Source organism: Loxodonta africana, chromosome 23, assembly GCF_030014295.1.
Source record: "Loxodonta africana isolate mLoxAfr1 chromosome 23, mLoxAfr1.hap2, whole genome shotgun sequence".
Taxonomy (NCBI): domain Eukaryota; kingdom Metazoa; phylum Chordata; class Mammalia; order Proboscidea; family Elephantidae; genus Loxodonta; species Loxodonta africana.
In genome coordinates, this window is record NC_087364.1 from 30816191 (window position 1) to 30831975 (window position 15785).

A 15785-nucleotide genomic window follows, 5' to 3' on the forward strand; every position below is an offset into this window, starting at 1 on the left:
AGGGGCCGACCCTCAAGGCAGGGGCGGCTCCCCCGGCCTAATGGCGGAGCCCAGGCGGGCTTCTCGGGGCCAGGGGGCTTGGCATTGAACTCGTCCCAAAATAGCACAGCGTCCCGACAAAATGGAGGACGTCGTCTCCTGCTGCACCCACGGTGGGGGGGGACTCTGTCCTACGGGGCGAGGCGAGGGTGGAAGGGCTTCCACTCAGTACCCTGGATTCCACCGCGCCCTCGGCCTCTGCTCCCCACTCGGCCTGGCCCCAGCCCTTCTCTACCGTGCCCCTCGCCCGCTGGGCCTCCAAGGAATGGACCGGGAGGGTGTTCGGGGCACCGAGGCTGGGTCTCTCCTCGGGAAGAGTCGTTCGGGGTCGCTACAGCGGCCTGCGTGCCCAGGCCCGGGCGAGGGAGGAGGGGCCCAGCCTCCGTCTCTCGGGCTGTCCTTGCCTTGGGGAGCCCGCTAGTACACCCGGAGAGCCAGCAGGCGACCAGTGCAGGGAGCCACAGGCATAGCGTCCGCCTGATCCAGATGGCTAGCGGGGGTGGGGCACCGCGGGGAGGGTACTGGCGGGGAAGCAAAGAGGCGGCAGGTAGGGAGGGGAATGGAAACGCCAGAGGGTGTGGCCTGTGTCTGATGAACAGCCCTTCGGACAACCTCATCGAGGGGGTCCTGAAGGAAGGCAGATCGAGCCAATTGACGTGCCGGGAGCGCCGCGGCCCGTCTTCTCCCCAGCCAGTGAGGGGGCGGGGGAGAGGAAGGGGCGGGGCCTCCTCGGTCTGCGCTGCGCAGTCGCTGCCGCCGCCTCCTCCTCCACCTCCTTCTCCTCCTCTTTCTTGTTCTGCTTCTCATCAGCGCTAAACCCGGGACTGGACCCAGCGGAGTTGTGCTTGTTACCGAAGGGGGGGGTGGGTCGGGGGAGGGGAAGTTCGTTCCGCGGAGCCGCAGCCACAACCGGGTGAGGCTTGCCCCACTGTCTTCCAGTCCAGGTCCGGTGATAATGAGGGTGGCTGGGAACAGCGCAGCATCCGGAGGAAAAGGCGGATATGGGTGAGGGAAGTCTCCGGAGCCTCCCTCCCACCCAGGATTAATTTCCCGTGGTATGGCCGCCGTCGGCGCTGCCGCGCTGGGGCCTCGGGGGCTCCTCCGGGAGCCACTGATGTCACCAGTGCCTCTCCGGGAGGTCCGAAGGACAGCAAGGCCGAGCCCGGAGGGCTGGGTGAGGCGGTGGTCGCTCGGGGCGGGGTTGGCCCGGGGCTGCGGCCGTCGGGAAGTCGCTGAGGTATTTTTCCTTTCTTTCCTGCTGGGGGAGCCAGGGGAGGGGCGCCTCCGTTCGCGCTTTTGCTCTCTGGGCTGCACTCACAGCCTTTTCCGTAGCCCGCTGCCTCCAAGTTTTTCGGGGCGAAGGCTGCCGCCTCCTCCCTGCCGGGTCCCTCCTTCTCTCTGCTCCTTCGTGGAGCTGCGCGGCTGCTGCTCCTAACGTCTTACTTGGCCGAGTTTCTAATGGCGAACGTGAATCCGTTGCTGACTGCGGGGTAGGGGCGCGAACTGCTCAGGCCCAGGACAACTGCTGGGGGGCACATGTAGGGCGTGTTGGTACAGCGGAGATGGGAACAGCTCCTTACCTCGGAATTGATCCTGGAGTGACGGGATGTTGCTGGGTGGGTAAATTTAGGAGGGAATACAATCCTTTCCTGGGTTTGCCCTTCCCCCTCCTCCAACCTCCCATTAAGTATTTCGCATTGTCAGGTAGTTGTGGTTCTTAATCTTTTTTTTTAAACATAGCTTCTCTACTAAATTGAGCTGGGGGAAGGTAGAAAAGCGCCCAAGCTCCTTGACCTCTTAAACTTTGCCTCCTCCCTCTGGTGGTTAAGAGTTGATGCTGCGTACAGGTTGGGAGTAAGTAAATCATTTTTATTGCTCGTCTCGTTTTAAGACCAGGAACCACCCTCAGCCCTATCCGGTGAAGCATTTACAGAAATTAAGAAGGAAAACATTCTCATTGTGAGTCACTTTACCCCGCTTTTCTAGTAGGCTTAGTGCAATAGTTGGATGTTCTTCCTGTGGGGTTTGCCTTTCTGTGAAGAGCTAACTGCTTGGGTGGCAGCTGTCCCCAGAGTCAAGGCAGGGTAATTCCTGGGAAGAAAGTGAGAGCAGACGCTGGTATTTACACCACTGATACTCGCTGGAATTCTCAAGTAAGACTTGAAGTTAATTCCTTTTTAAATGTTTTGCCTTTAACATTTTTTTCTTTTCAGTCGATAGAATTAATTTTTTTTTTCTTAGCTGTTGGGTTTTTAAAACTCCTGAGTTTTCTGTTGTCTTAAGGTTGAGGAAAAGAGAATCTTTTTCATGTGTTTGCCTTATATTTGAGGAAGGCTCTTATGTACCCTGATATTCCTCCAGCTAGTATTTTTTTTTTTTTCTAGTATGTTGGTCAGATCTAATCAGTCAGAGGCTTTCCAAAATGCAGAAAAAAAAAAAATGCAGGGAGGTTGGTAAATATATTCTCTGGCAGTGCAGTCATTCCTGGACACAATTCTGTACTGTGAAAGAGGATGCAGCAATTTGGGGTGGATAGCAGCTCTTGCCAAAGTAGTGTCAAATGGTCAAAAAAATTTTTTTTTATTGCAAGCTATTAGATATTTGCTGTTTTGGCTATGACAAGATGACCACTGGAGGATATTTCTGGGACAGGAAATCGTATTAAGTACTTACTAAAAAAGAGTCCCTGGGTACTGCACGCCGTTAACATGCTTGGCTGCTAACCAAAAGGCTGGATGTTTGAGTCCACCCAGAGGCACTTGGGAAGAAAGACCTCCTGATCTATTTATGAAAAACCAGCCATTGAAAGCCCCACAGAGCACAGTTCTACTCTGACATATATGGGGGCGACATGAGTGTAATCAATTCCATGACACTGGATTTTTTTCTACGCTGTACAAAGTGTCGGGCATTGATTATTGTAATCGCTGCAAATAAATTGTACATCTGTAAAAAAAAAAAAAAGAGTAGCTGCTGAAGCTGCTTATGTACAGCCAAAAACCTCGTGGAATTTGGTTTCTTAGTTTGCAGGTTTAGGGTCATGGTTTCATTGGACATACCCCTTAATGGTTCTGATAACATGTTTAGTGCTTCTGTTCTACCTTCTAATTCGTTGAGTAGTGCCAGGGTCCTAATATCTTGCAAGTGGCCACCCAAGGCGTGAGAATTGATCTCCGCCTGGAAGGAGCTGCAGAGGAAGGAGAGTCAGGAATAGGAGGAGGGTATGGAATGTGTGGCTAATTGCCTCCATGAACAACTGCCTCCTTTGCCATGAGACCAGAAGAACTAGATGGTGTTCAGGTACCATTACGGAACATTTTGGTCAAAGATTTTATAGAGGAAACCTAGGGAGGAAAATGTAGAACAGCATTTGAAATTCTTATTGTCTCCAGACTTGGAGCCAGGAAGTTTGACTGACTCCCTCAAACTATTGCCCTGAGATAATCTTTAAATCTTAAACCAGAAATATCCCTGACATTTTCTTAAAACGAAGTAGTAGTTTAGCTTAACTAGTAAAAACAATATGTCTGCCTTGAGCATTATGCTCTTTTAAAAGAACTATCTGTATGGGGTCAAAGTGACAACTTGAAAGATCAGTTGGAACCTTAGGGGGCAATGAATTTATGTCAGTAGAGGAGCAACAACAAAAAAAGAGGATGAGAATGGTTATACAACTCAAAGAATTTAATCAGTGTCACTAAATGGTACATGTAGAAACTGTTGAATTGTCTGTTTTGAATTGTCAACAACAACAAAGTAAATTTTTTAAAAAGTGCAGGACGTTGTCTTGTATTTGTATTTTGTTTAATCCTCACAACAGTTCTGCATGGTTTTTTCTAGCACTGCTTATATGCCAACACAGTTCTTAGCATTTTAACATGTATTAAATCATTTAGTCTTCATAGCAACTCAGTGAGGTAGGTACTATAAAGTTTCATAAAATTGGAAATACAAAAGTGCATGCATTTGTAGTATTAAGACAAAACTGGATATTGTTATGCATGTTTTAATTGGTGAAACTTGAGCTTTAATCAGGTGTTCATTGAATTAAGAATGTTCAATTGTGATGAAAAGGAATGAGATCAAAGAAAAGGTATAGAATCCTAAACCTATACTTTTGAAGATTATAACTGAAAGGTAAGGTGTAATTAGGAATCGTGATATGTTTTGTTATTTAGAGTGAACATACCCATCCTCTTCCAGTAGCAGGTATCAGGAAAAACTTTCTGGAGGATAGCACAAAACAGTTAATGTAGCAGCAAAATTTTATTAACTCTAATTTTTAGTTAAAACATCTGAGTGTGTTGCCTTTTTAAGCCTTATGGTGAAATATGCAGTCAGCAAAGTTTATAAAATGGCTAGCTTATTATATTACCGTAAAGCATGCTCCCTAATACTTGGATAACTTCTTCCAAGTTTATAAAGTAAAATGTTATGTATATGCTGGAAGCCCCCCACGTGCCACTAACCTTTTTGATAATTAACTTTTTGTATGAATCCCTAAACCTGTGTTTTTGTTTTGCCTGTTTTTGAACTTTTTATAAAAAGTTTTAAATGGTTATGTGTGTTTTTGTGTTTGACTTCTTTCATTCAGCCTGTGAGACTGATCCATGTTGTTGCATGTAGCTACGTTCATTGCTTTTTTGTATTCTAGAGTATGAATATGCCACAGTCTGTTTTTTCTGATGCAGAGGAGCATTTTGGTTGTTTCCAGTTTGGAAATAATGCTGCTATGAACTTGTACACTTATACACCTATTTCTGTTGTATACCTAGTAATGAAATCTGGTCCAACTCACATTAAAGAAATTCTTGTTTTACAAATGAAAAAATTTTAATGTAGAGAGAGTAGCAGAATCATTCGGGGTCACACACTGTTTAGTGGAAAGTTGGGATTAGAACAGTTACGTTGTTGTGTGCTGGTGAGTCAATTCCAACTCATAGCGACTTATATGACAGAGTAGAACTGCCTCATAGGATTTCCTAGGCTGTTATCTTTACAGGAGCAGATAGCCAGGTCTTTTCTCCCACAGAGCAGCTGATCAGTATAAACCGCTGACCTTTCAGGTGAGTAGCTGAGCGCTTAACCATTGAGCCACCAGGGCTCCTTAGAGTAGTTACGTATTTGTATTTTTTTTCCAATTCCTTTTTTATCTATTCTTTTCAAGCATAATAAGAATATTTAAAGGGAGACAGTGAATTTTCCAAATAGATGGAGCTCTATTTTGATTTCATGATATAAGTATACCGTGAAACGTACCTCATTTGATGCAGTTTAAAAGATAAATTCTAATTTCTTTAACCTGTCATTCAAAATCTCTTCCACCTTGACTGTCACCATGCCTCTACAGGCATCTTTGATCGTCTGTCTGCTTTCTCCTATTTGATCCACTTTCTATTTCAGTTTTTTTCATTGGGATTAATTAATTCCTTTGTCATCAAGCAAAGTTCATCATGCTTCAAGACAAAGCTTAAATATTATTTGGTTATCAAATCTTTCAGATGTTTCTGGAATTATGGGCCAAACAAATCTTCATTTTTCATTTGCATGTTCATAATTACTATTAAGTTCGAGCATATTTTAATGTTTATTGTCCATTTGTGTTTATTTTTTTTTGAATGAAATATCCTTTGTGTATTTTTCTGTTTTTTTTTTGTTGCTTTTTTAAGAGTTTGTAAAATCTAGGAATTATTCTTTTGAGTGTTATATAAGGTAAGATACTTTCTCCAAGTGAGTGGCTAACATTTAGATATGTTTATGATATTTTCCTTCAAAAAGATAAAGTATTTCATTTTTCCTTTAGAACATTTGAATTTACGACTTGGGGACTGCATTCTCATTCAATAATATAAAAGTATGTTTTTTCCTTCTAATTGTTAAATAGTTTTGCCCTTTATGCTTAGCACTTCAACACACCTGAAGTCCATGATATCAAGTAGCGATATCAATTATTTTTAATGTAAAGCAATTTGTCCCAGCCTCATTTACTGAATAACCTATCTTTTTGTCACTAATTTGGTGAGCCTGTTAATCTTTTTTTTTATCCTACTTGGGGTCTTCTCAGCTACTTGGATCTGTAGATAAAGTATTTGTCAAATTTGTGGATTTTTAAAAATTTTTTATTGTCCTTTAAGTGAAAGTTTACAAATCAAGACAGCCTTTCATACAAAAATTTGTATACACCTTGCTATATACTTCTAACTGCTCTGCCCCTAATGAGACAGCACACTCCTTCCCTCCACTCTCTATTTTCGTGTCCATTCGGCCAGCTTCTGACCCCCTCTGCTCTCTCATCTCCCCTCCAGACAGGAGATGACAACATAGTCTCATGTGTCTACTTGATCCAAGAAACTCGTTCTTTACCAGTATCATTTTCTATCCCATAGTCCAGTCCAGTCACTGTCTGAAGAGTTGTCTTTGGGAGTGGCTCCTGTCTTGGGCTAACAGAGGTCTGGGTACCATGACCTCTGGGATCCTTCTAGTCTCAGTCAGACCATTAAGTCTGGTCTCTTTACAAGAATTGGGTTTGCATCCCAGTGGTCTCCTGCTCCCTTAGGGCTCTCCATTGCACCCCCTGTCAGGGCAGTCATCGGTTGTAGCCAGGCACCATCTAGCTCTTCTGATCTCAGGCTAATCCAGTCTTTGGTTTATGCGGTGCTTTCTGTCTCTTGGGCTCATAATTACCTTGTATCTTTGGTATTCTTAATTCTCCTTTGTTCCAGGTGGGTTGAGACCCATTCATACATCTTAGATGGCCGCTTGCTAGTGTTTGAGTCCCTAGAAGCCACTATCCAAAGTGGGATGTAGAATGTTTTCTTAATAGATTTTATTATGCCAGTTGCCCTAGATGTCCCCTGAAACCATGGTTCCCAAACGCCTGCCCCTGCTACGCTGGCCTTCAAAGCTTTCAGTTTATTCAGGAAACTTCTTTGCTTTTAGTTTAGTCCAGTTGTGCTGACCTCGCCTGTATCATGTGTTGCCTTTCCCTTCGCCTAAAATAGTTCTTACCTACTATCTAATTACTGAAAACCCCTCTCCCGCCCTTACTCCCCCCCCCATAACCATCAAAGAATATTTTCTTCTCTGTTTAAATTATTTTTCCAGTTATTGTAATAGTGGTTTTATATAATATTCATCCTTTTGCAACTAATTTCACTTAGCATAATGCCTTCCAGATTCCTCCATGTTATGAAATGTTTCACAGATTCATCATTGTTCTTTATTGATGGCGTAGTATTCCATTATGTAAATATACCATAATTTATTTATCCATTCATCCGTTGATGGGCACCTTGGTTGCTTCCGTCTTTTTGCTCTTATAAACAGTGCTGCAACAAACGTAGGTGTGCATGTATCTGTTCGTGTAAAGGCTCTTATTTCTTTAGGATATATTCCAAGGAGTGGAATTTCTGGATCATATGATAGTTCTATTTCTAGCTTTTTAAGGAAGCGCCAAATCAATTTCCAAAGTGGTTGTACCATTTTACATTCCAACGAGCAGTGTATAAGTGTTCCAATCTCTCCACAGTCGCTCCAACAGAGAAATGCAGTCTCGATACATGCCACAACATGGAGGAACCTTGAAAACATCATGTGGAACGAAATAAGTCAATTGCAAAAGGACAAATACTGTGTGATCTCACTTGTATACACATATATATAGAAAACAAAGATGATGTGTAGTTACTAGTGGTGGGAAAGGGAGGTTTTGCCAAGGGGACATTTTAGTTTTGTGATAATGATGTTAGAAAAATTTCAAAAAGGGTAGCAATAATGGTTGCACAACATGAAGAATGTAGTCAGTGTCACTGAATTATACATGTAGAAATTGTTAAATTGATAAATATTTTCTGTATATTTTCACCACAATTTAAAAAATATTCTCTCTCTGTATATATGTATGAGTGTGTGCGTGTGTGTGTGTGTGGTGGTCATAGAGGTGCCAAAAACACGTTCTGGAACTACTTAGTGATTAACAACTGTCTTTATAGCATACATCCTAATTGTCTTTATACAGCCTAAAAGATGTCGTAGGCACACATATAGATGACAAAAAAGTGAACCTTCGAAACAATATTTTTAAATGTTTTTTTCCTAAATACAAAGTATTTAAAAGCACTTTTGGTGGTTGTAATTTTTGGAAGATTCCTCAGCCTTTTTCATCACCTCCTAATCTTGTATCTCAACATTTCTATTTTAACAAAACTGCTTTTTAACTGATTACAGTGAAATATGTGTGTTCTACTTAATTGTGTAGAAATATGATTGAATATTGAACAAATATTAAATTATTCCACCACGCCCCTGTCAGTTTGTCATACTGTGGTGGCTTGCATGTTCCTGTGATGCTGGAAGCTATGCCACCAGTATTTCGAATACCTGAAGCATCACTCATGGCGGACAGGTTTCAGCATTGCTCAAGGTGAAAGAACTGAAGTAAAAAATGCAAGCTTAGAGTTGTAATATTGAAGGATTTTCTGGGCAAAATATTGAATGTCACAGGAAGCATCAAATAGAGATGGAAGGAATACACAGAGTCACTGTACAAAAAAGAATTGATCCACAGTCAGCCATTTCAGGAGCTAGCATATGATCAGGAACCAGTGGTACTGAAGGAAGAAGTCCAAGCTGCACTGAAAGCATTGGCGAAAAACAAGGCTCCAGGAATTTATGGAATACCAATTTTGATGTTTCCATAAATGGATGCAGCAGTGGAAGTGCTTACCCGTCTATGCCAAGAAATTGGGAGGACAGCTTCCTGCCCCGTTGACTGGAAGAGATCCGTATTTGTGCCCATTCCAAAGAAAGGTGGTTCAACAGAATGTGGAAATTATTGAACAACATCATTAATATCACACACAAGTAAAATTTTGCCAAAGATCATTCAAAAGCAGCTGTAGCAGTACATTGATGGGGAGCTGCCAGAAGTTCAAGTTGAATTCAGAAAAGCACATGGAACAAGGGATATTGCTGTTGTCCGATGATCTTGGCTGAAAGCAGAGAATACCAGAAGGATGTTTACCTGTGTTTTATTGACTATGCAAAGGCATTTGACAGGATCATAACAAATTACAACATTGCAAAGAGTAGGCATTCCAGAATACTTAACTGAGCTCATGAGGAACCTGTACGTAGACCAGGAGGCAGTTGTTTGAACAAAATAAGGGTATACTGCATATTTTAATATTGGGAAAGATGTGTGTCAGGTTGTACCTTTTACCATACTTAATCTGTATGCTGAGCAGATCTGGGAAGCTGGCCTGTATAAAGAAGAATGTAGTATCAGGATTGGAGGAAGATACTTTTTGATACGGAGATGACACAACCTTGCTTACTGAAAGTAAAAAGGATTTGAAGCACTTACTGATGAAAATCAAAGACCACAGCCTTCAGTGTGGTTTACACCTCAACATAAGATAAAAATCCTCACAGCTAGACCAATAAGCAACATCGTGATAAATAGAGAAAAGATTGAAGTTGTCAAGGATTTCATTTTACATCAGTGCCCGTGGAAGCGGCAGTCAAGAAATCAAATGATGTATTGCATTGGGCAGATCTGCTGCAAAAGACCTCTTTTAAAGTGTTGAAAAACAAGGATGTCACTTCAAAGGCTAAGGTGTGCCTGACCCAAGCAATGGTATTTTCAATCGCCTCATATGCATGCAAAAGCTGGGCAATGAGTAAAGACGTCCGAAGAATTGACACCTGTGGATTATGGTGTCAGCAAAGAATATTGAATATCCGTGGATTGCCAGAAGAACGAACAAATCTGTCCTAGAAGAAGTACAGCCAGAATGCTCCTTAGAAGCAAGGGTGGGGAGACTTTGTCTCACATACTTTGAACATGATGCCCCTGGAGAAGGACATCATGCTTGGCAAGGTAAAAAAAAAAAAAAAGGGTGAGCAAAAAAGAGGAAGACCTTCAACAAGATGGACTGACACAGTGGATGCAATAGTGGGCTCAAACATAATCATGTGGATGGCGCAGAACTAGATAGTGTTTTGTTCTTGTATATAGGGTAGCTATGATTTGGAACAGATTTGACAGCTCAATTATTATTAATTTTTTTGGAGATCATCTCCGGAAACTTAATGATAGTTATAACTTCAAGGAATTCAGTAAAATTATTTGCAGCTTTTGAAAAGTATATTTCAAAAACTATGAGATGTTACTTGGTTAGGCCATGATTCCCAGTATTCTGTGTTGTCTTCCATTTTGTGACTGTAATTTTATGTTAAAGAGGATTAGGGTGGAATTGTAACACCCTTACAAGGTCACATGCCTGATCCAATGTAAAGGGAGTTTTCCTGGGGTGTGGCCTGCACCACTTTTAGTCTCTCAAGAGATCAAAGGAAAGGGAAGTCAGCAGAGAATTGGGGACCTCATACCACCAAGAAACAGAAAGCAGTGCTGGGGGCAGAGTGCATCCTTGGGACCTGAGGTTCCTGCACTGAGATGCTCTCAGACCAAGGGAAGACTGATGCATCACAAGGACCATCCTCCAGAGACAACAAAGAGAGAAAGCCTTCCACTGGTGGCAGAATTCGGACTTCTAGACTACTGGACTGTCAGAGAATAAACTTCTCTTCATTAATGCCATCCACTTGGGGTATTTCTGTTATAGCATCACTAGATGACTAAGACATTACTAAATCTAACAGAAGAGAGCTAAAATACAATAGGATATTTGCAAAAGCTTAACGCACTAGCTCCTAACCCAAAGATGGGCATTTTTCGAAGCACCTCAGAAGAGAGGCCTGTCAATCCACTTCCCAAAAATCAACCATAGTAACCCTGTGGAGCAAAGTTCTACCCTGTCACGTCTGAGGTTGCCATGAGTAAGAACTGACTTGACAGCAGTAGGTTTAAAGTACCCTTCTTGATATCTTTGTTTTAATGTTAACTATTTTCCCTTATCCCTAATTAAAGATTCTGCTAGGTTGTTACCCATTCTCTAGAGAATTCTATATAGTTTGCAGGTAGAGCCTTGGCTTGGGTTTCAGTCTAACTTTTTGTATGTTGTCAGCTACTGTCCAATCGAGTCTGAGTAATGGTGACTCCATGTGTGCAGAATAGAACTGCTCTAGAGTTTTCAAGGCTTGTGACTTTGCGGAAGATCACCAAGCCTGTCTTCCACGGCACCTCTGCATGAGTTCGAACTACCAACCTTTCAGTTAGTAGTCCAGCACTTAACCATTTGCGGCACCTATGGACTCCTAACTTTTTGTATAGAGGTGTATAAATTTTCCTTAGATTTTGCATTGGTGTATGTTGGTTTTAAGGAGCCCTAAAGCCACAGTGGTTAAGCACTTGGCTGCTAACTGAAAGATCAGCGGTTTGAACCCACCAGCCGCCCTGTGGGAGAAAGATGTGGCAATCTGCTCCTGTAAAGATTACAATCTTGGAAACCGTAGGGGTCAGTTCCACTCTGTCCTATGGGGTCGCTGAGTCGAGATTTGGCTTAACGGCAATGCATTTGGGTTTTGTGGGATGTTGGTTTTGTTTTTTAATTGTACTAAAATACAGCACAACGTATATAATTTAAAATTTGCCATTTTTTCCTTTTTTTTTTAATTGTATTTTAGATGAAGGTTTACAGACCAAATTAGTTTTTTAGGAAACAGTTAATACACATATTGTTCTGTGACATTGGTTGCCACCCCCATGACATGTCAACACTCCCCTTCTCCACCTTGGGTTTCCGTTACTGGCTTTCCTGTCCCCTCCTGCCTTCTTGTCGTTGCCTCTGGTATGGTGTGCCCATTTAGTCTTGTTTTGTTTTATGGGCCTGTCTGATCTTTGGCTGAAAGGTGAACCTCAGAAGCGACTTCAGCACTGAGTTAAAAGGATGTCTGGGGGCCATACTCTCAGGGTGTCTCCAGTCTCTATCAGACCAGCAAGTCTGCTCTCTTTTTTTTCAGTGAGTTAGAGTTTTGTTCTGCGTTTTTCTCCGGCTCTGTCTGGGAACTTCTGTCATCCTGCCTGTCAGAGCCATTTGGTGGTGGTAGCTGGGCACCATCTAGTTGTACTGGACTCAGTCTGGCAGAGGCTGTAGAACTTGTGGGCCATTAGTCCTTTGACTAACCTTTCCCTTGTGTCTTTGGTTTTCCTTATTCTCTCTTGCTCCAGACAGGGTGAGACCAGTATCTTAGACGGGCACTCACAAGCTTTTAAGAACGCAGACGCTATTCATCAGAGTGAACATTTTACGCTTTAGCCGTTTTTAAGTGCACAGTGCAGTGACATTAATTACATTTCACCATGTGCAGCCATCACTGCTATGTATTTCCAAAACTTTATCACCCCAAATACAAAATCAGTATGTATTAAGCAATAACCCCCTCTTCCTGATGTGTGTTTTTGGTAGTAATTTCTTGGTATTAAAATGAAAATCAATTAAACATCAAAAATAGTTATAACTTGTGGATGATTAAGATACCACAAAATTACATGTATGCTTTAAATTAGACACCTGTTGAAATGCTAGGATATAGGCAAAGTATTTGCCAGAATACCTGCTCATAGGGAAAAGGATTTGGCTTTTGTTTTTTTTTTTTACACTCTATTATATGTTCGGAAACTCTGGTGGCGTAGTGGTTAAGTGCTATGGCTGCTAACCAAAGGGTCAGCAGTTCGAATCCACCAGGTGCTCCTTGGAAACTGTGGGGCAGTTCTGCTCTGTCCTATGGGTCACTATGAGTTGGAATTGACTCGATGGGACTGGGGGTTTTTTGGTTTTTTATTATATGGTCCAGGTAATGTGCATGTCCAGTTATCAGTAGAAATCTTGAAATCATGTTATTCCCAGTTACAGTGTACAGTTTAGAAAATTAAAGCTCAATGAGGTGAAGCATTTTGTTCAGTGGTACGCAAATAATTGGCTAATCAGTAACTTTTTCCCTCTGTTTTTGGACAATATTGTAGAGAGGGGCAAAACTTTTACATGGTCTTGTGTTTGTGGAATTAAAGTATTTGGCTAAAGTGTATACACAGTGGCTTGTTGCAGTCATCCCCAACTTATTTTTTTCTGGAATTTGAAGATAGGTGAATACTTTATTCTGGGCAAGATGACTGTAGTTAGCGGAGGGTGAAGAATGTCCTTTCTCTTCTGTACTTTTTTCTTTGAGAAGATAAAAAAATAGGACCTAGTGGCCAGCCACCAGAGGTTACTGTGGAATCAGTTATAGCTCTTCTTAAAATTATTCTTTTCTTTTTTAGGTTTCTTTGAACATAGAAAGGACTAAGAGAACTCATGTGTTAACAACAGCCCTTATCTTTGATAACGCTTCAGTATATTTAGGCTGGATTATTGCCTCTTTCTGTTGAAAATCTGCCTCATAAATGACAGTATTTTGCTTGATGAATGAGTGTTAACCATCGTCATTATTTTTGTGTTTCTTTTATAAACCTTTTAAATAGGTCCCTTTGGTTTGTTATTTCTTTATTTTTAAAACACCCTTATTTGCATATCGGTTGTGTTATTTTAATGAATTGAGTCCCTGTGAATTGGAATCGACTCAACGGCAGTGGGTTTGGTGTTTTGTTTTTTTGGTTAATAAAAGATGAGTAGTTTTCTCTTTGTTGTTTTACACGTTAATTGCATAGAATGTAGTAGCTTTGAAATGGATTCTATAGTCAGACTCTACTCATTCCTGCATTGGAGACGTGGGCAGGTTACTTTTTTGAATCTAGTTTCCTAATGGATAAAGCTAGAATAACAACATCTCCTATTTCACTTAAGTAAAATTAATAGGTTAATGTATTTAACGGCATAGTTAAAATACCTATTATTGCCTATTGTCTATTAAAATCAGTCTGAAAAGTTCTTTAGAGTAAAAATGTTACTTAGTATATTTCAGCATGAGAAGTTTAAAATGGTATAATGACTGCTTAAGTGAGTTTTCTTAATCTTTCAACACCTACCTATTCCACCTTCAAGTTCTTTAGTTTTTACTCTACTGAAAAAATTGAGGCCAGCATATATAACTAACTCAACTCACCATCATTTCTACATATCTACATTATAATCATCTTTTCCCCTCTTAACTTTGAGATGGAGATGATCCTTAAACATTATCAACTTCACTATTACTTAGACACGTGGCTTTAAGTATTTTACACTAAAAGCCCATAGCAAAATCTCTGGTACAAAAGAACTTAAGCTTCCTGGACAAGGACAAGAAAGTTCAGGAAGATTTAATAATATAGTTATGTTGGAAGCAGAGAATTTGCAAAACAGTGACAAGGGACACTAAGGAAATAAGGACTTGACCATATCATATTCACTTTAACAGATAAAAGTATATGGAGTATAAGGACTTGAATACACATTTCACCAAAGAGGATATACAAATGCACCAAACAAAAGATACTCAATATCATGAGCCATCAGAGAGATGCAAATCAAAACCACAGTGAGCTACCACCATTTCACTCCCACTAAGTAGGATGGCTAAGATACTTTAAAAAAGGAAAGTGACAAATATTGGTAAGGATGTGGGGAAACTGGAACCCTCATCCACTGCTGGCGGGAATACAAAATTGTGGAAAACAGTGTGGTGGTTCCTCAAAAAACTGAAAATAGAACTACCATATCACACAGCAATTGCACTGCTAGATATACCCAAAAGCAGAGAGTATGCATTGCAGCAGTATTGACAGTAGCCAAAAGAAGGAAACAACCTAAATGCCTGCCGATGGATGAACGGATAAAACAAAATTGATATGTACATGCAATGGAATACTACTCAGCCAGTAGGAGAAGTGAAGTCCTGATACATGCTACAACACGGATGGAGCTTGAAGACATGCTGAGTGAAATAAGTCAATCACAATAGAACAAATTGTATGACGTCACTTATATAAAAAGAACAGGCAAACGTATAGAGAGCAAGGTTTATTAATGGTTACCAGAAACAAGTGAGATGGGGGAAGAAGAGTTATTGCTCATGCAACACTGAGCTTCCGTGTACAGAGATGGAAAATTTGAATTGAATGAGGGTAATAGTTGCATGGCTTATTAATGTAATTGATGTCAGTGAATTGTACACCTGTAAAAAATTGAATTGGCAAATGTGTGATACATACATTTTACAATAGCAACAACAAAAAACAGCTGATGAGGCTGCTTATGTACAACAAAACTCCCCATGGGATTTGATTTCTTGATTTGGAGGTTTATGATCATGGTTTCATGGACTTTGCAGTTAATTGGCCTAGTACCATGTTAGTGTTTTCTGTGCTACTTCCTGATTTGTTGAGAAGTGCCTGGGGTCTTAAAAGTTTATAAGTGGCCATCCAAGACAAGAAAATTTGTCTCTATTAGCCTGGAGCAGCAGAGAAAGAGGGTCGGGAATCAGAGGAAGAAATGGAATGTATGGCTAATTGCCTCAATGAATAACTGCCTCCTTTGCCATGGGACCAGAGGAACCAAATGATGCCCAGATACCATTACTGAACTTTGTGTCTGTGTGTATGCTTTGGGTGAAAGTTTACAGGGTAAATTAGTTTCTCACTCAGCAACTAATACACAAATCGTTTTGTGACATTGGTTGCAATCCCTGTGATGTGTTAACACTCTCCCCTTCCCCATCCCAGTTTCCCCATTTCCATCTGTCCATTTTTCCTGTCCCTTCGTGCTTTCTCAACACTGCTTTTAGGCAGGTGTTGCCCATCTGGACTCATATAAAATTGAACTAAGAAGCACATTCCTCACATGTATTAATTTTTTGTTTTATAGACCTGT

General features: G+C 41.2%; 1 protein-coding gene across 12 annotated transcripts in view; it reads left to right on the plus strand.

Annotated features, from left to right (window-relative positions):
- The first annotated feature begins 937 nt into the window (after positions 1–937).
- Positions 938–15785, plus strand: part of ZMYM5 (zinc finger MYM-type containing 5) — a 58104-nt gene continuing 43256 nt past the window's right edge. For 5 of the 12 annotated variants that reach the window (XR_010319118.1, XM_023553100.2, XM_064275389.1 and 2 more), the window contains exon 1: positions 942–1044. Coding sequence is in view for 6 of the 12 variants with exons in the window: in XM_023553100.2 (XP_023408868.1) it covers positions 995–1044 (50 nt within the window). In the remaining 6 variants the exon portion in view is untranslated. Of the gene's footprint in view, positions 1045–1100; positions 1277–1906; positions 1999–2080; positions 2193–15785 lie in introns of those variants that run through there. The other 7 variants (XR_010319119.1, XM_064275399.1, XM_064275398.1 and 4 more) reach the window with 6 other exon arrangements.